Source organism: Microcaecilia unicolor, chromosome 6 (assembly GCF_901765095.1).
Source record: "Microcaecilia unicolor chromosome 6, aMicUni1.1, whole genome shotgun sequence".
NCBI lineage: Eukaryota > Metazoa > Chordata > Amphibia > Gymnophiona > Siphonopidae > Microcaecilia > Microcaecilia unicolor.
In genome coordinates, this window is record NC_044036.1 from 74,965,401 (window position 1) to 74,984,941 (window position 19,541).

Consider the following 19,541-nt stretch of genomic DNA (forward strand, 5'->3'; position numbering starts at 1 on the left):
GGGCAGTCGGTGCTGCAGAATCTGTTTGGGGTGTAAATCCAACTCCACCCTCCAGGACCCGAATTTATTCTGGTCAGGCTGCACTCTCAGTTAGTTGTTCTTCGTAGGTCAATTTCTGTTGTTTCCTCGCCGTTGCGAGGTTCAATTGACCTGGGTTCTTGTTTTGAGTGAGCCTGAGAGCTAGGGATACCCCAGTCGTGAGAACAAGCAGCCTGCTTGTCCTCGGAGAAAGGGTATGATACATACCTGTAGCAGTTGTTCTCCGAGGACAGCAGGCTGATTGTTCTCACCTTCCCTCCCTCCTCCCCTTTGGAGTTGTGTATTTCATATTTTTTGCTAGTCATTCAACTGGCGGGAGCGGTCGCGCACGGGCGGGAAGACGGCCGCGCATGCGCGGTGGGCGTGCCCTGCGTGTCGACCGTCCCGCGAAGCTTATTTCCGGTTGGTGGGGGCTGCCGCGGACGTCACCCAGTCGTGAGAACAATCAGCCTGCTGTCCTCGGAGAACAACTGCTACAGGTATGTATCATACCCTGTACGTGCTAAATCTGTTAGTGCACCTTAGTAAAAAAACAAACAAACCCTAATGCCTCTTCTATAAACTGGAGCATTCTGGGGAGTAGTGTGGGAAAAATGACCCTTCCAAACACGAGGGAGTCAGAAACATGTCATATACAGATTTTACTCTAATACACCCAGTAGACTCAACACAGAGCAGTGTTTCGGTGCCAACCGCGCCTGCCTCAGGAGTCCAGGTTGGTGAAAGTGATGGTAATGCTGTGTATGAAGGTAAGGTGGGCAATCTTCAAAAGCACAGTGCTTTAAAGCGATCCGAACTCCAGAAACTTCCACCAACTCAGACTCCTGAGACAGGCACAGTTAGTGCCAAAACACGGCTCTATGTCGAGTCTACTAGGTGTATTGCAGAATTGCTTCTGATATGCCTGTAATGTTCTCTGTTCCCCTTGCCCAGTGCTCGATTTCTCTAGTCCAGTGTTTTCCAAGTCCAGTCCTGGAGTACCCCCTTGCCAGTCAGGTTTTCAGGATATCCACAATGATGTGGCCTGTGTGGTTGTGCCTCAAGTTTGACGCATCACAGCAGATTTATGCTGGCATTCTATAACAGATTTGGGGGTCTTTTTGCTAAGCTGTGGTAAAAACAGTCTTGCATGCTTACCGCAGCTTAAAATGCCTCACTGCAAGGTGGGCTCAGGCGTCCCACAGTAATTTTGGCATCAACATGCTTCCCATGCGCTAAAAAATGTTTTTTAGCGCATGGAAAGCATGTTTTTTTTTAGTGCTGGGGGTGGGTTTGGGGTGGAGAGTAGGCGTGTTCTGTGCTAATCAGCGCAGCTATATCGCCACACAATAACCGATTAGCGCATAGTTACTGTATGAGCCCTTATTACCTACAAAGTAGGTGGCAGTTGGGACTCACATGCTAATGGCAAAATTAGGGGGTCTTTTACTGAGCCACAGTAGCGTTATTAGCTTGTAGTAGAAATCAGCTGGCAGTAAAAACCGAGACACCCATTATATTCCTATGGGCATCTCCATGTGTACCGCCAGCTAATTTCTAATGTGAACTAAAAAAAAACAAAAATGGTACTACGGCTTAGTAAAAGGCCCCCTTAGTGGGTGCCCATTAATAGAAAAACTTGGATATTTGTCTTTTGTACCCATGTGGTCAAGCTCCATCTCTGGCTGTCTTCAAATCTAGGCTAAAAGCCCACTTTTTTTTATGCTGCTTTTAACTCCTAACCTTTAATCACTTGTTCAGTACCCTTATTTTATCATCCCCACGTTAGTAATTCCCTTATCTGTCCTGTTTCTGTCCTAATTAGATTGTAAGCTCTGTTGAGCAGGGACTGTCTCTTCATGTTGAAGTGTAAAGCGCTGTGTACGTCTAGTAGCGCTATAGAAATGATAAATAGTAGTAGGTAGCAGTAGTAAAAATGGCCCTAGTGTGTGGGAATGACCTGTGTAAGCATGTGCTAAGGCTACTTTTACCGTAGTTTGTTGAGGGCCCCTTTGCATGTAACTCTACCGTTATAAAATACTAGCTGAGTGCCCAGTTTTTTGGCACCCAAGTTTTAGTGACCTATATCGAATTTACCCTTAGGTGAAGTATTTCATCTTCAGCTCTGTTGTTCCTTTATGTTTCTGCTTGCCTCTTGTAACTTACATTTCTTTCACTATATTATGGATTATTGTTACAGATTCTAAGTTTGAGCAGGATAGATCTTTTGGGATAATTCTTGGTTTGGTTGTTCACAAAAAAAATGCTTTTCCTTCTATTTTTCACTTAACATCTCACAACCACAGACTATATTTTATGTCCTAAATGCATTAAGAAATACAAAATACTGAATATGCCTGTTTTGTTCCCATTCACCTTTATTTTTGTATAAAAACACATGAAAAAAATAAGTTACAATAATACAAATATATAAAAATATTACCCATAATAAAATAATCACATCTATAAAAATACTTCATTACTGTAACCAAAACAACATGTTTGATCATCCATAAATTATAAAAATACAATATTGATTTGTCATGTGCCACGCTACCTGTATTAAATCAAAGTGCTGAAATCTGTAAAACCTAAAGCCATTCTTTCCGCACAAAAAAATTGTTTCAACCTACTACTTAGAATTTGAATTGTCCACTTTATCAACAGCAAAGCAGCTGCTGTAAGTTTTGACTGGGTCTACTTGGCAAGCTGATAACATTGCTTCAAATGTATTACTTTGATAATTTTGCATTTCACAACTTAAAGTTTTGGGTGTCATGATATAAAGTCACTCACCATGCTGAAATCTAAGCCCAACTTTTCAGAATTAGGATAGTTCTGGTCAGGGCTTATTGGGGGGGGGGGGGGGGGGGGCAGCCCAGGCCTCACAACAACAGAGCCTCCAATTGGAATCTATATATAATATAGATTTTTAATTGAAGTTGAAATTAATTGAGCTGGATGTAATTTGCCTTGCTTCTCATGCATGAATATCGTTTGAAGACAGCATGATTCCATTAACTAACTCCTGGGGCCTCCTAATTTGCACTGCCTGATCTTTCTGAGATTCTCTGAAAGGCCCCGATTCTGCTTCAGTATTTGATATCCAGAAGTGTCCCCCTAACAGCAAACCACCAACTGTTAAAATTTAAAAAAAAGGAAGGGGGGGGGGGTAGACTAATTTATTTCCAAAACAGGTTTATTTAAACAGACTCGATGTAGTCCTGTGTTTCGGCACCAAAAGCGCTTGCTTCAGGAATCAAACAGATTATCTCAGCCACTCATAATTGTAAATAGGTTAGAAAATCCAATGGTTTAGCATCTAAACTGCTGCCAAACAGGGTATCGCAAAGTGAAAACATGCCAAACAAAGTGTACTTGTCCTTTGTGGCACATTTTCGCTTTGTGATACTGTGTCGAGTCTGTTTTGGAAATACATTGGTCTAACCCCCTACTCTTCCTTAGTGTGCATAATTGAATTGAGTAATAAGCCCTTAACTAGCAATAATTGGGTGCTAACAGTTATTGGAGTGAATGGGCTCCAATTAAGATTTGCACATTCATCTGGCAGTGTGCTATTCCATGAAGCCTGCACCTAACATTTATAGTGTGAATCTGAAAAGGGGGTGTGGCCAGACTTACAGAATATGGTCAGTGTACCCAAGTTCAGCACCAGTATTTACACCTGGTTTTACCAGGCGTTATGTCTGGTGCTTAAAAGGTCAGCATGGACTTGGCATTAAGTATAAAGTATGTGAATCCTTACTGCTGATGATTTGGGTGCCCAATTTTGAGTGCCATTTACTGAATCTAGTCCATAGGGGGGCAAAACAAAAGTCTTTGACAATTAAATTGATAATGTGCTACAATACCTACACAACAGTCACCGCCACCCTGTGTACAATTAGAGAAGTCTGAAGCAGACCATTATGATAGAGATTGAATATAAATGTTTCATAGAAACAGGACACTTCCTTCACTGGTCAGTAAAGGCCATTAAAACCAGAGTAATACATAAAAAGTACATTCAACATTTCTTGGCTGGAGTTTGGAACCAGGCAACAAAGAAAAGGCACCAAGAACCCAGGCCAAAAAAGGAGCCTTTTTCCACTTACATCGGTGCTGGTTGAAAGAGGTACCAGCTTGGCAATCTGACCTAATATCTCCCCTCCTGCTTTCCAGTTGCTGGGGACCTCACCCTCTGATCCTGCCTCTAGGCACCAAAGTCTTATATCTGGTTCTGCTTGGAGCATTATTAGAATGCATTACAAACTCTCAAAGGGAAAATGTCAAGAACAACAGAGCCGTAATCCCAAAGGTACCATGAATAAGCAGCGTAGTCACAGTAAAATCTAGTGTTTAAAATGGGAGAGGGGGTGGGGAGTGGATTGTTTTCCTTAAACATTATTCAGCGGCTTGCTCTCCTTGGCCTTTTCTTCAGTTTTTAATTTCCTGCACTTGTACAGTGTCACAGAGAGAGCAACGATCAGCACGATGATCACAACTATTGCAATGCCCACTGCAATAAACACACCAATGCCATAGTCTGAAAAGAAACAAAGATTAGTTAGCATCGTATACATGTGAAAATACCACACACAAACTAGCTTCATTGTGAGGCCCTGTGTTCTACTCTGGCAGGGCTGCTTCTCCACAGATTCAGGGGTTTATTAATAGAAAATCCTTGCTATTTACCTCACATCATATTGTATTTAGTAGGGACTGTTCACTAATATTATGGGTTTTACATATTAAGAAAAACAAAACACCATGCTGCAGATTCATGAAATGAAGGAGTAGCCTAACAGAGCAGCAGGTTGGAATGAGCGGAGCCCAGTTCAAATCCCACAGAAATCTACCTACTGTACCTGAATACAAACAACTTCATAAGTACATAAGTATTGCCATACTGGAAAAGACCAAAGGTCCATCGAGCCCAGCATCCTGTTTCCAACAGTAGCCAATCCAGGTCACAAATACCTGGCAAGATCCCAAAAATGTACAAAACATTTTATATTGCTTATCCCAGAAATAGTGGATTTTCCCTGGTCCATTTAATAACAGTCTATGGACTTTTCCTTTAGGAAGCTGTCCAAACCTTTTTTTAAACTCCGCTAAGCTAACCGCCTTTACTACATTCTCTGGCAATGAATTCCAGAGTTTAATTACACGTTGAGTGAAGAAAAATGTTCTCTGATTCGTTTTAAATTTACTACATTGTAGCTTCATCATATGCCCCCTAGTCCTAGTATTTTTGGAAAGCGTGAACAGACGCTTCACATCTACCCGTTCAACTCCAATATCTTTCTGGCCATATATAACAAATTGAAATCAGTCCCATAGAAGATTTACCATTCAGATTCAGAGGTAATGGATCTTCTCCTGTTTTCTACTTCTAAAAACCCTACATCCTTGAACTAGGCTGAAACCAGCAGTGAGGAAGAATGACAGTTTAAAGCAGATAAAAATAATGTTACTTCATTTCTAATAGGACGTTATTATGAGCCCATTTGCTATTGGGAGTAGTACATAAAAGGTTTTTTTTTTTTGTCCATGAACTTTGTACCCAAGATGTTTCAGTCTGAGCACACACAAACACTGCCAGACATCTGGAAAAGTTTCCTCAGCTAAACCTCTTCAGATAAGATAAGCAGCTTAGCACCAATGAGTGTATGAGCAGAACTGTGTATTTAAGATGCTAGTGGCCTGAGCTGAATCTGCCCCTCTGCCCTGCAGTACTGTGGGAAAGAGGGATAATAATCACAAATCCATCTTCAATAACCTACCACAGAAGAGCAATGTGACCTATTTATATGGTAGTCCCCATTTTGGAGCCCAGCAAAGGATAAACGAGCAGCCAAGAGTTCAGAAGAACTGAAGCTTCACATTGTACTGTAGTGGAAGCCCAGTGATACCCCCTTACAGTAGGGAAAGTTGACTTCAGGCGGAGGGCTTGTTCCTTTAAAGAGAAGGCACTCTGCAAACTTCCAATCCTTGTTAACATATACCAGAGATTGCAGCTAGAATACCAGATTCAGCTAGTATTCAACCCAAATTGATTTTATTCTATCCTTTAGTCTGAAGTCAAAATATTGTGGCATAAAAAAATGTTTAAGAGAATGTGGGTGTTTGCGGTATTTAGAAAATATGGGTTCTGTTCATCACAGATTCTTGCCATGTCAAAGGGGCACAGGATCTGTCCTTATCGTGTGCAAATTCATTATCGTGAGGGCACAGCACTAACACTCACTCTTACCAAAAGACATACCAAAGAGCTGCACATTTTGGAGGTCATTTTGTGACTGCAGTAGGCCTGTGGTAGCACTTAACACAGCTTAGTAAATGGGCCCCTTAGTTCAGCTGGCCCTAGAGAACTATTCGAATTATGTTACCTCTTTTGCCTCCCATCCCTTTACATTCCTTCCTAGGATACACACCATTAAAATTGTTTCCTCCAGGGCCTGTGCACACAATTTGACTTTCTTGACTGTTGCGGAGCTCCTTGCGGGAAGGAATAGTTGCCTGTGCATAGAAGCAGTAGTTTTCCCCTTTATCCACACGGATTTCAATTTCATTAGTATTTGTGCTTTCTTGTTTCTGTAGAAAAAAAAGAAAGAGTCCATGAATTGTGTTCCTCTGAGCATGCAGTTTATCACCATTCAATTCCTGATATGAAAATACATTTGGCTGCTGCAAGTAGCAATCCTCTTACCTTGCCTGTGCTAGACGCTCTCCAGTAATAGAGGGTGTACTTCAGGTCATCTTTAAAAATCTCTCGGATATTTTTCAAAGACCCACTGGGGTGTTTGTAGGGTGTACTTGGATCTTCAATAACCACTTGCAACGTAGTGTGATCCTTATTGTACTGGAAACTTTGAAGTCCCGGTTTTCCGATAACGGCTAAAATGGAAAAGAAACATTTTCAGGATAAACTCACAGCCAAGTCAAAGCCTGATACAGCTGAAAGGTTTCCCAGCTAGCAGGGGCTCACTGTAGTACCATGCAGTACATTGAGGGGAGCTGGTACTGATCTACCACTCAAACAGCAAAGCTACCAGAGTACATAAAATCCCTTACATTCCACTGTCACCTAATATATATAACAAATTTACTTTAATCCATATTCTCATTAAAGTCCTAAAGAATTATTTTTCATGTATTCCGATCTTGGCTATGGTATGATATTAATCATAATTTCTATGCCAATTTAGGTCCTTTTACCAAGCTGCAGTAAAAGGTGACCTTGGCGTGCCCTTGCGTGGGTCTTTCCCACATTCTAAGGCCATTTTTACCACAGCCAGAAAATGGCTAGATTTTCCATTTTCTCAATTAATGATCATGCACTAATGTTGCCATTAGCATATGGCAGTTAAATATTAGCACATGAGCGCTTACAGATGCCTATTTTGTAGGTGGTAAGGGATAGTGTACTAATCCTGTGCAGAGAAAACATTTTATTGCGTGGTTTGCTTGCACAGATCTCAAACTTTGCCACAGGATGTCCGAGCATGTCTGTGATAAGCCATTTAAGCTGCAGTAAGTGTGCATTAGCGCCTACCACAGTTTAGTAAAATGACCCCTTAGTTACTTGGCTATTTCCTACTACACATTCAACTGGTGGTAAAACAATGCATTACATTAAAATCAATGAAAAAAAAATCAGTAAGTAAAGACCAATAAGGTAAATGAACGTTGAACATATAAATTCAAAACATGCCAAGCATAAAAATGAAAGCTGCTGCCCTGACCTTAATATATTCACACAGGCCACTCTGATGTCCAGCTGGAATGCCTGGGCCTAGGGTCAAGTCTCTTAATAATTGAGGAGGAATTTGTGCATAACCTCGTACTCTGATCAGCTCACGTACAGCATTCTTTAATGAAACAAGCTGCCCTACTCCCTTACACTGAATTCCTGTTTCTACATTTTTACAAGAAACACTGCCTTCACAAATGATCTGGTAATAGACAAACTGCTATTTAACTGAAAGTTAATTGAATGCCTTAAACTGGCATTAATATACAGAGGGCAAATTAACTGTTTATACCTTTTGCTAAAATGTCTTGGCTTTTCATTATGCATCAACATGCACTACAGCTCTCCCCTAAGTATATATATATACACAATAGTTATGGGGCAATAAACCGACCACAGATTATTCTGTTTAATGAAAAAAAAATCATTACATAAAAGCTTATAGTCAGGACATCACATAGTGTTCTTTGAATGGTTGTTGTACCTCTTTTACTGCTAATTCTCCTGTAATTTATAAATACCTCATATACAATCAAACAATCCAGATAGACAGTATGAGGAATACAGGGTCTGCACTATCCCAACTAAACTTCAGAAGCAAAATTTAAAAAATAAAATAGATGCCTTTGTAGGGTGGGGGAGCAACTTCTGTTCAAGTGGGGCTTTTTTCCCCCTCTTCCTGCAGAAATTTAGGATGGCGATACTGTAGCTTTCAAACGAAGTTCTCCCTCAACTTAATCTGACCACAACACAACTGCAGGTTAGCTGAATCTTTTCCTCTGAATACATGTATTTCCATATTCAGACATAAAACAAAGTACTGCCCAGGTAAGAATTAAGGCAGCACTGGAATTACAAAATGGAAGCTATGTATAAGCTCATTTAGATAGCCATTACGTTTCTGTCTTTCCAACATAATCAATGTTTTAGATTATTATTTTATTGTGAAAACATTACAAACCCAATAGAACTATGTGGTACTGCCACTGTCGTCCAACAATATTTAGCTCTATACATTCAACAGTCCTTGATTTATAGCAACTCCATAAGCATTATCAGGGCAGCAGCTTTCATTTTTATGTTTGGTATTTACTTATTAAGCAAGTGTCTCATTGCTTGATACACTTACAGCTGCTCTTATAATAAGGTTGGTTGTCTTTAATGCATTTGCTAACATGAAAACAGTGCAAGATCCATCTGCATGTCACTTTCAGCACTGATTAAAAACCATTTTAAGCAGCTGAAATGCAGTAGTAGGTGTGGGACAAGGGCTATAATATTTGAGAATGCTGTTCCACTTACTCTGCTTGTAGGGTGTAAATGGCTGAGAAATTGAAAAGGGAGGCTCTTCCACCTCATCCTCAGCTGGCAGTACTTCAGAGAAGATATGAGCAGTATATGTGTCGTTCACATCTTGTACTAAATCTGTGACATCACACTCTGTTCCTTCAATTTGAAAGCACTTCTTTTTCCAGTTTGCTTTTTTACTGAAATAAAAAATAAAAAAAAAAGAGAATGAACAAAGGCTTAGAAACAAAGATGTTCGGATTTCAGGGATAGTTTTTCTAATCATGCTATGGCGCTCTGCAGCTCTACCAAAGAATGTGGTAAAGGTGGTTAGCTTAGCGGGGTTCAAAAAGGGTCTGGATGGCTTCCTAAAGGAAAAGTCCATAGACCATTATTAAATTGACTTGGGGAAAATCCACTGCTTATTTCTGGGATAAGCAGCATAAAATGTATTGAGCTTTTCTGGGATCTTGCCAGGTATTTGTGACCTGGATTGGCCACTGTTGGAAACAGGATGCTGGGCTTGATGGACCTTTGGTCTGTCCCAGTGTGGCAATACTTATATACTCTCATACCTCTAAAGGTACCATGTGGGCTGCTGATAAACCATTTCCTGCTTCCACCTTTTCAAAATGCTGGATCAGACCAAATCAAACTACAGCTTTAATATTGGCCTTGCTTTTCCACCCCTACTGACAAGTCTCACTGCAAATGCTCCCACCATCTCTCTGCATCACACAGAGGCTGCCCCTGGTACAGGTGTTTTCTAAGTGATTATTTTGTGAATCAAGGAGATCCTCAAGTACCAGTATAGTCAGGTGACCTAGAAAATGTGGCAGAAAGATACAATATCACCCACAATGCTGGGTGCCACAGGTTTGATTAAAAGCAATTTCCAAGCACACCTTGATGGGTTGCCTATATAAATGACATCTTATGAACTCCAGTAGAAATCTCTCTTTGGCCCGATGCAAATACTATGGCGAGTGTTACTGCGTTAGCAGTAAATTTGAGAGACTGCGACCATACTCCATGTATTCTGACTTAGGAGTGAAGTTCATTCCTGCCAGACTCTACATAAAAGGAGTAGGGATTGATCAAATGGTGTGTGAGGAATCAGGTGTGAAAGATATCAGTATGGACAACTGGGAAAATGCCAATGTTTATGAGGATAGACCTACAGGGGCCTGATGTTATAGGTCTCAAATAAAACAGAGGACTTGACATGGGGTTTTGGCACTCCTGCCTGCATCAGCAGTCGCAACACTTTAAGGGCCCTGTTTACTAAGCCGTGCTGTAGGTGCTCTATCATTTTTGGCACACGCTTAAAATGAGTGCTTGCTAATCCTAGAGACACCCATATATTCCTATGGGTGTCTCTAGAGCAAGCGAGACCTAATTTTTAGCGAGCACTAAAAACACTAGCGCACCTTAGTAAACAGGGCCCTAAATGTTTTGAGCACAAACCAAAATAGCAAGGTTAGTTGATCCGAACGCAAAATGTTTTTGGCAACAGTTCTCCATTCCTGTGAATTGCACCGAATAGCATTAATCTATGTGGAAAACTAACCCATTTGGAGATATTGCCCCCAGAGTTTCTGCCTTGTACTGTATTGCTGATAGCAGCTTTTAAATCTGAACAAAAACTTCTGAGCGGAATTAAATATTTTAAAAGCAGTCTACTGTATCTATATTGTTCATCTTTATAAACCACCACTGATTATGTGAGTGAGTTCTCAGCCTGTGGTGTGAGGTATGGGGAAAGGCTAAAGAGGTTACTCTTTCAAAAAGTACAAAGACTAGGGGGGACACAATGAAATTACATTAAATACTTATAAGACAAACAGGAGGAAATATTTTTTTTCACTCAACGAATAAACTCTGGGAACTCGTTACCAGAGGCTGTGGTAACAGCGATTAGCGTTATCTGGGTTTAAAAAAAAGTTTTGGACAAGTTCCTGGAGGAAAGGTCCACAGTCTGCTATTGAGACAGACATGGGGGAAACCACTGCTTGCCCTTGGTTTGGTAGCATGGAATGGTGCTACTAATTGGGTTTCTGCATTGGCCACTGCTGGAAGCAGGATACTTGGCTAGAGGGACTATTGGTCTCACCCAGTATGGCTATTCTTACGTTTTTATGTAAAATGTGTATTTATTTATTTGGATTTAGGTCATACCTTTTGCAGTAGTAGTAGCTGAAGGTGAGTTATATTCAGGTACAGTAGTTATTTCAAATCCCTGGAGGGCTCACAGTCTGAATTTGTACTTGAAACTACTTTTTCAGTGACGTCAAAAGATGTTTTATTCTTTGCCTAGCTAATAAGTAATTACTATTAATTGGTGATGCTTTATTAAGATAGGGTTGCAGGCAAGGCTGCTGTGTGGGTTTGAAGCTGGAGCTCTTTTGTAATTAAAATCGCTTATGACAGCTCTCTCAGCCACACCAACAGCTGTTCCTTGTCAGGTGGAAGAAATCAGGGCACAAGTGAAAAGGGAGGAGAGGGGAAGGTATATGCCGGAAAGCTCAGTTTTCTCTCCTACCACACCTAAGAAATAGTTTCTGCTTCTGACGTGGAGGTTTCATGGAGTTCCTTTAAAATACTGGCTTTTCCTGATTGGAAAGACTATCAAGAACTGTCTACAACCACAGCAATGCTTCTGACTGTTTTTTTCTTCTTAGTGCTTTGTTACCCTTTTAACCTTTCTCACTCCAGTTTCTGATCTTCGAGATTTCCCACACGCTACTGTTCTAAAACGAAATGGCTGCTGTTTAAAGGTTTAAAAGATGTCAGAGTTTTGGTGGTCAGTGACCCGCCCCACAGTTTTCCCAGCACTACTTACCCAGCTATGCTGACCGTATAAACATAGCCCACTGGCTTGGGTTGCCACTCCAAGATCGTCTTGAAATTAATAGAGGACCAAGTTATATTAGCAGCAAGTGTAAGAGACGAAGTACCTGCAGCAAACGGAAATAACGTGGTGTAAATTAGAGCTCCAGAGCTGGCCCTTCAGTTACTTGCTCTACTTCATTATTTGGTCTAATGAAATAACAGTGGGTAAATTGTACATATAAAGGCCAAGAGAAAATATGATAAAATCTGCAAGCGTCTGTAGCTAGAATGTACAGTTTTCCCCTTGGCTAGATGCATACAAATTCCTGTTGTATGCTTTTCCATTTTTGTTACATTTGTACCCCACGCTTCATGCTTAAGTATTATATACAGGTACTTATTTGTACATGGGGCAATGGAGGGTTAAGTGACTTGCCCAGAGTCATAAGGAGCTGCCTGTGCCTGAAGTGGGAATCGAACTCAGTTCCCCAGGGCCAAAGTCCGCCACCCTAACCACTAGGCCACTCCTCCACTCCCATTAAAGAAATATAAGTTCGATTGGTAATAGGATTCTATAACTGTTGGTTTAACAATTCAGCAGCTGTGCATTTGAAAATAAAATGTTGTAGCCCTGACCTAACAGAGCCGTAAAGACTTTTGCATGAAAAATTTAAACCTGCCCCCCTCCCCCCCCCCCCTCCGACAGAGCTTTGAAAATCGAAGTAGGTAAAAGGTGTGAATAACATCACCAGTCCTTAAAGAAAAAAAATGTGATGACAAAGATGGAGCGATATCCAGTCGCTGGTTTTCAATTAACACTGATCAGAGTTATAATACAGGTAATATATACAGGTACAAATAAGTACCTGTATATAATATGTAAGCCACATTGAGCCTGCCATGAGTGGGAAAGCGCAGGGTACAAATGTAAATAAAAAAATAAAATAAAAGCATCCTGAAGCCACGATAAAGTAGACCTTGGGATTTGCAGAACCTCTCACCCCTGATCTAACCTCCCTCCCGATCCCCATTCTGGTCTTGGCCCTCGGGTGACCAGCAGGCAAAGGTGAGGTGAGAGGGACCCCGAGACCCCCAGTGCTGCCATCCGCGGGGCTCACCTGAAGCGGGCTGGGGTAGCCAGGAGAAGCAAGAGGCGACTAGTAACAGGAGCCAGAGAGCCATGAGGGCGTGCAAATGCAGACAAGATCCTGCTCCGGTACTGAGGACACAGACACTGCTGGTGAACCGCTCTCACTGGCCTATTTATGCCCTCCCCGGGGCGCAGGAAAGTCCGCAAGGAGGAGGAGAGCAGACGGATTGCAGGGGGCTGAGTCACTGGCTCTGATTCAGCTCCTCCGCTGCTGAGCCGGGGGCAGATCCGACCGAGCTGCTGCTGCTGCTGCTACCTCCGAGCCGAGGGGATGGGGAATCGGCCGCAAGGGACCGTCTCACGCTCCCCTCTCGCTCTCTCGGCTACTGTATACAAATAGGAAGCTATTCATTAATGCAAGATCTATATGGCAACTTGTTTCTGGACAATTGTTAGCTTGAATTTATTATTTTCTTATTTAATATTCTTCCTAATACTAAAATCAGCTTTGCTAAATTCTCACAATGACTAGAGATGAAATACGTTATTCGATCAAAAAAGTCTATCTTGGCTATGATATAAAATTATATACAAAAAAGTGGAAAAAAAACCCCTCTTTTACTCTATTTTTCTTAAGTATTATTCAATTTCCACATTTCTAAACATGCCTTTAAAATAATTTACTGCTTTTATTTATTAGGTTTTATTTACCGCCTTTTTGAAAGGAATTCATTTAATTCCTTTTACTCCAACAAGTGTTATAATTAACCCCTACAGTGAACCTATTGTAATGTTTGCCAGACTTAATTTGTGGGGGAAGGTCCCCCCCCCCCCCCCCCATAGCAGTTTTGTCACTTCCTTTCAGACTCCAGAGCAGGGGGTACCATTATGGAGGAACATAGCCATCGTGGCCTTTCGAGAGGGGGAGGGGAGTTTAGAGCACAGCACTCTGCTCCTTCATCCGCCCCCAGCCCAACCATCACCTCAGCTCCCCTTCATGAATATTTGTGATATTTTCTGTTTTGTATACAAGGAACCACACAATCTTGAGGGTTTTCCAAAGTGCTTGATCTGTAAGTAATTTGTGATCTTTATGGGCAGGTTGTTATAACCATGGGAAACATAGGGGCCCTTTTACTAAGCCACTTAAGTGTCTACACCAGGGGCATAGTCAGACTTTGGCGGGAGGGGGTCCAAAGCTCGAGGTGAGAGGGCACATTTTAGCCCCTCTGGGTGCCACTGACCTTCTCGCCATGGCCGACCCCCCCCCCCCCCGCCGCCACCACCACCAACTTTGACCCCCCCCCCCGCCAATGCCCCTCTTGACTCCACCTCCCACAGCCAACCCTCCCCCGCCGTCGCCTACCTTTGCTGGTGGGGGACCCCAATTCCTGCTAGCTGAGGTCCGTGCAGGATGTCAGACTCAGAAACAGAACGAAGGAAGAAGAGGACCTCGGCTGGCAGGGGTTGGGGTCCCCCACCAGCAAAGGTAGGCGATGGCGGGTTGACAGCAGGAGGGGGGGTTGAGAGGGTCATCAGTAGGGGGGTCCAGGGCCAAATCTACGGGGGCCCAGGCCCCCATGGCCCCACATAGCTACGCCCCTGGTCTACATGCGCCCTATGGAGTTACTGCCCAACTACTTCATGGTTCTTGTGGTAATTTTTTTATTTTTGGGCGCGTGTAACAGACACGTGCCAAGTTGCATTTGACATGCGTAGGTCATTACCGCCTGGATTCTTTACTGCTAGGCCAATGGCTGGCGGTAAGGTCACAGACCCAAAATGGACACGTGGCAATTTTGATTTTGCCTCATGTCCATTTTCGGCAAAAAAAGGCCTTTTTTTACAGGCACATTGAAAAATGGATCGGCGCGTGCCCTAAACCCACGCCTACACTACTGCAAGCCATTTTTCAGCGCACCTTTGTAAAAGGACCCCCATAATCTACCAGCAAATACTGCAGCTATTTTCCTCCACAATGGTACCACCAGTGCTCTTTACAAAATAATCATGTTGCGTTTTGAAGTTGATATTTCTTGTAATTCTGATCTTTATTTTTACTCAACCAAGGTTTTGCAGATTCTCAGCAGTTCAGAAGTGCAGGTTATAAAAACAAAATACCTTTATGGCAGGAAACATTTTATGTGGAGAGTTAAAGGATGAACTGTGACAGGGTAGCAGTGGAAGACGCTGTTGCATAATCCATGGCTTAAGTTCCTCTTCTAACCACAACTACAGTTAGCATTTACTGTATATAGAACTACAGGATGTAGAGGGCAGTTTACAGACATTTCATAGGCAGTTCCTGCCCCGTGGAGCTTACAGTCTAGTCAAGGCAAAAAAAAAAAAACAACAACAAAGAAGTAGTTCTGGGGGTTGTGTTTGCTTAGGAATTAGGTAAAATAATCATGGACCCAATTCTGAAGCTGTTGAAGTAAGGATGGCTAGGAAGTGTGGAATTGGCCCCAGTGGGCTTTCTGTTTGGGCCATTTTCCTATAGGATAAGAGAGGGTGGAGAGAAACCATTTGGAAGTGAAGAAAAATCCAGTGCAAGAGCTCTGGGCAGGTGGGTAACGGGGGGGGGGGGGGGGGGGGGGGGGGGGGGCTGAGAAGCTGCTCACTTATAGGAGCTAGATTTAGACTATATCCAGGGAAGGGTGATCTCCATTGGGTGTAGCACCCCCAATCATTTTGAAAAGTTGGCTTCTATTGATAGCTCCTCCTGGAGGGAAGCCGCCATTGGTTGCTTTTTCTTGAATTTGTTAATGGAGTGAATTTAACAGGCCAGAGATTGCTAAAAGTGGGTTAGGAGGTGTGGCTGATGCTAATTAAAAGCAAGCGGGCTTTTCCTTGTTCCTGGGAGGTGATTTCCTGTCCTGCCTCCCTATTAGCTGAGGGTTGGTGGTAGGTGCATACCTTAATGTAAAGTGCTTTGAGGAACTAATGTAGCAACTTGGGAGGGGAAGGGGAGTTGTTAAATTACTATTCCTTAATGTACTTCAGCTCAGGTGTGGTGGTCTCTGTTTGCTATGCAAAGTCTGTCTTTACTTCAATATACAATAAACACAGTTGCTGCCAGTACTTACCATAACCCTGCTCTCTTGTGTCCTTCTTCAATGTTATACAATCTAAATGTAAACTATGAGGTCATTTGTTCTGTACTTAAAGGGAGGGGTAGGAGAAAGGCAGTGAGTTATGAGCTGGTATTAGGTGTGGGAGGAATGAACAGGCCCAGGAGGTAGGGGCCTTCACAGATTCCAGTGTTATAGGAATGTGCATTCCTTAGTATGAACCCTGTTTGTGTGCCTTAAAAATCTTAATTCATGCAGAATCAACCCAATATATGTCAACCTATAAATTAAGGTGTGTAAAGTCAATTAAGAAGTTCAAACGTGCATGTAAAAAAATGTTTATTAACCTCAATGAGTGAACAGGACTTAAAAAAATGTCAACACATTTTTTCTTGGGGGGGGCGGGGGGGGGGGGGACTCTGGAAATGATCCAGAAATGAAAATGGTTTCTGTGTACCTCCCTTGTGAAGAAAGAAGACATGGTGGTGATGTAAGGAGTGATCCTTTTAATGCAGGGTTTGCTACATTCAATTCTATGGCCTCTAGGAGGGCCATTTTCTGAGGCCACCTATGGAAGATGTTCAAAAAGTGCCTATTTTAAGCCTATTAATAAAGGCAAAATTAGCACCTATGTGCCCTTATAAAATAGGTCCCTGGAACCAGCCACAATAGCCTGCAAATACCCACCCATGCACAGGTTTACATCTGTTGTTCTGAAAAAGGTGTGTGTGTGTATATATATATATATATATATATATATATATATATATATATATATATAATGTGTGTATCCACATATTCTTCAAAATATGTTTATTTATTTATTGCATTTGTATCCCACATTTCCCCACCTATTTGCAGGCTCAATGTGGCTTACAGAGTTTTGTTATGACATAGTCATTCCAGGATATCAGATACAATTAGTAATATACAGAGATTAAGAAAGGGAAGAGGGAAGGAAGGTGTTGGGCAGGATAGTATAGATGGTGGATTTTAATAACTGGGTGGGTTGGTGAGGTAGTTTTGTAAGGCTATGGGTTCTCTTTGTAGGCCTTATTGAAGAGATGTGTCTTCAAAGATTTGCGAAAGTTAGTTATTTCGTCAATGGTTCTCAGGGCTGTAGGTAATGCATTCCACAACTGCGTGCTCATGTAAGAGAAGGTGGTGGCGTGTATCAGCTTGTATTTTAGTCCTTTACAGCTGGGGAAGTGCAGATTGAGAAATTTGCGGGCTGATCTTATGGCGTTTCTAGGAGGCAGGTCCACGAGGTTTAGCATGTAGATTGGGGTGTCTGCGTGAATGATTTTGTGTACAATCGTGCAGATCTTGAACGCAATGCGTTCCTTGAGTGGGAGCCAGTGAAGCTTCTCTCTTAGAGGTTTTGCACTTTCATATTTAGTTTTTCCAAATATGAATCTGGCGGTGGTATTCTGGGCTGTTTGGAGTTTTTTGATAGTCTGTTCTTTGCAGCCAGCGTACAGTGTGTTGCAATAGTCCAGATGACTTAATACCATTGACTATACCAGGGTACGGAAGATATGTCTCGGGAAGAAAGGTTTTACTCTCTTGAGTTTCCACATGGAGTGGAACATCTTTTTCGTCGTATTCTTCACGTGAGCATCGAGTGTGAGGTTTCGATCAATGGTAACTCCAAGAATTTTCAGATTTTGTGAGACGGGAAGAGAACAGTATGATGTGGTTATGGTGGAGTAGCTGTTTGTGTTGAGTTGTGTTGTGAGGTGAGTACTTGACATTGTGTTTTTTCTGCGTTGAGTTTCAGTTGGAATGCATCCACCCAGGAGTGCATGATTTGGAGGCTTTGGTTGATCTCATTGGTGATTTCATTTAGATCACGTTTGAACGGGATGTAAATCGTGATATCGTCTGCGTATATGTATGTATATGTTGGTGTACTGCCCCAGACTATGCCCCCTGGAAGGTCTAAGTGCAGTTACTCCATTCACCTAGTTGTTACCGGTACAAAACAGGCTCTATATACACTGAAAACAAAAAACCCATTAGAAAGTTATTTCTCCCTTTCCCCCATAAAGGAAAATCCTGTAAGTGGGCTGGATGAGATTATAAGGAAACTCAGAAATGGTCCTCGTTTTGCAAATATGTACAAAATAATAAACAAGAAACCACTTCTAAGGACAGAGGGAAAAGGTATCACCGAAGTAAGAGGGATATAGATAATTTTGTCTATTTGAAACTGAATTCAATGAACTGGGAGGGAGGCACAGATTCCAGTTCATGTGCTGCTTTTCATACATTTCACATTTATCGCTTTATTATAGCAGATGGGACAGGGGTTTAGTGATGTGAAAGCCTAAATTTTGGTGCCAGTAGTGCACCTAGTTAACACACACATTTGGCACCAATAACTGGGTGCCTAAAGTGTTTAGCATACAACTGTCAGGGAGTACATGTGGGCGAAGCATGGGCATGTCATAGGCTGATGACACACGCAAGTTACAAAATATTATCAGTTGCAGGCATTGCATGGCACACTTAGGTGCAGTCACTTATATCAGCCATTGGCATGCCAATGCGGCTTTGCATAGTTTTCTATACTGGCTTAGGTGGACCTTCACATATACACGGAGGGGCATTTTTGATACGACATCTTAAGTCTGAATTGAGACATTTGGCAGAAAACATCTCAAAAATATGTGTAACTCACTTCTTTGAGCCTAGATGTTTTCATGCTCAACATATCCACCTGTAAGCAGTGGCATTCTGTGGTTCACTGCCACCCGGGGCGGATCGCTGCTGCGTGCACCCCCACCGGCTTCAGGGCAACACGGCACCCCCCCCCCCCGACCCAGCCCCCACCTGTCTACCAGCTCCGTCCACCCGGCGCCTCGCGCAACTCTGCGCTGCTGTAAAAGAAGAAAATCGCCTCGTCGGCCCTTCCCTCACTGTGTCCCGCCCTCTGATGTAACAGTAACATCCTATTTCCTCGAGGGCGGGACAGATTGAGGGAAGGGCCGATGAGGCGATTTTCTTCTTTTACAGCAGCGCAGACGTGAGGCGCCGTACCACACAGCTGTCGGGTCGATGGAGCTGGTAGGGACTCGCTAGCAGAGCACCCCCCCACCCGTCCCCACCGCCCCACCCTTGCTACGCCACTGCCTGTAAGTACCATTTTTAGAAAAAAAAAAGTCCCAGGAAAAAATGAAGAAAAACAAGCCATAGGGACGTCTGTCTGGCAGCATTCCTAGTAAACTGGTCACATAGAAATCCTAGCAGTGCAGAGGGGCAGCCTGTTGGTCAGTGCAGTGGACTTCACATAAAGGGACTCTGGTACAAATCCCAGCTAAACCCCTTCATATTGTATTGTGAGCCCTCCAGGAAAAGAGACAAACTACTGTACACTTCCTCATGTATTCCTACTATTCATAATGTATTGTAAGCCACATTGAGCCTGCAAAGAGATGGGATAATGTGGGATACAAATGCAACAAATAAATAAAATAAAAACTAA

General features: G+C 42.4%; 1 protein-coding gene across 1 annotated transcript; it reads right to left on the minus strand.

The window, feature by feature from the left end:
• Positions 1-2,359: 2,359 nt before the first annotated feature.
• F3 (coagulation factor III, tissue factor) lies at positions 2,360-13,141 on the minus strand. Its single transcript, XM_030206680.1, has 6 exons — positions 13,012-13,141; positions 11,904-12,018; positions 9,077-9,261; positions 6,731-6,918; positions 6,456-6,615; positions 2,360-4,564 (listed from the first exon to the last, which is right to left on the minus strand). Exons 1-6 carry the CDS (start codon positions 13,073-13,075, stop codon positions 4,416-4,418), a joined length of 861 nt encoding a protein of 286 aa, XP_030062540.1. The 5' UTR covers positions 13,076-13,141; the 3' UTR covers positions 2,360-4,415.
• Positions 13,142-19,541: the final 6,400 nt, after the last annotated feature.

Excerpts from the sequence above, each read along its gene's own strand:
- F3 (XM_030206680.1), bottom strand. The coding sequence starts at position 13,075 with ATGGCTCTCTGGCTCCTGTTACTAGTCGCCTCTTGCTTCTCCTGGCTA. Across the intron at positions 6,919-9,076 it reads ATTTACACCCTACAAGCAGA|CCGTTATCGGAAAACCGGGA; the intron begins GTAAGTGGAACA and ends TTTCCATTTTAG. Across the intron at positions 4,565-6,455 it reads TGGAGGAAACAATTTTAATG|ACTATGGCATTGGTGTGTTT; the intron begins GTGTGTATCCTA and ends GTTTCTTTTCAG.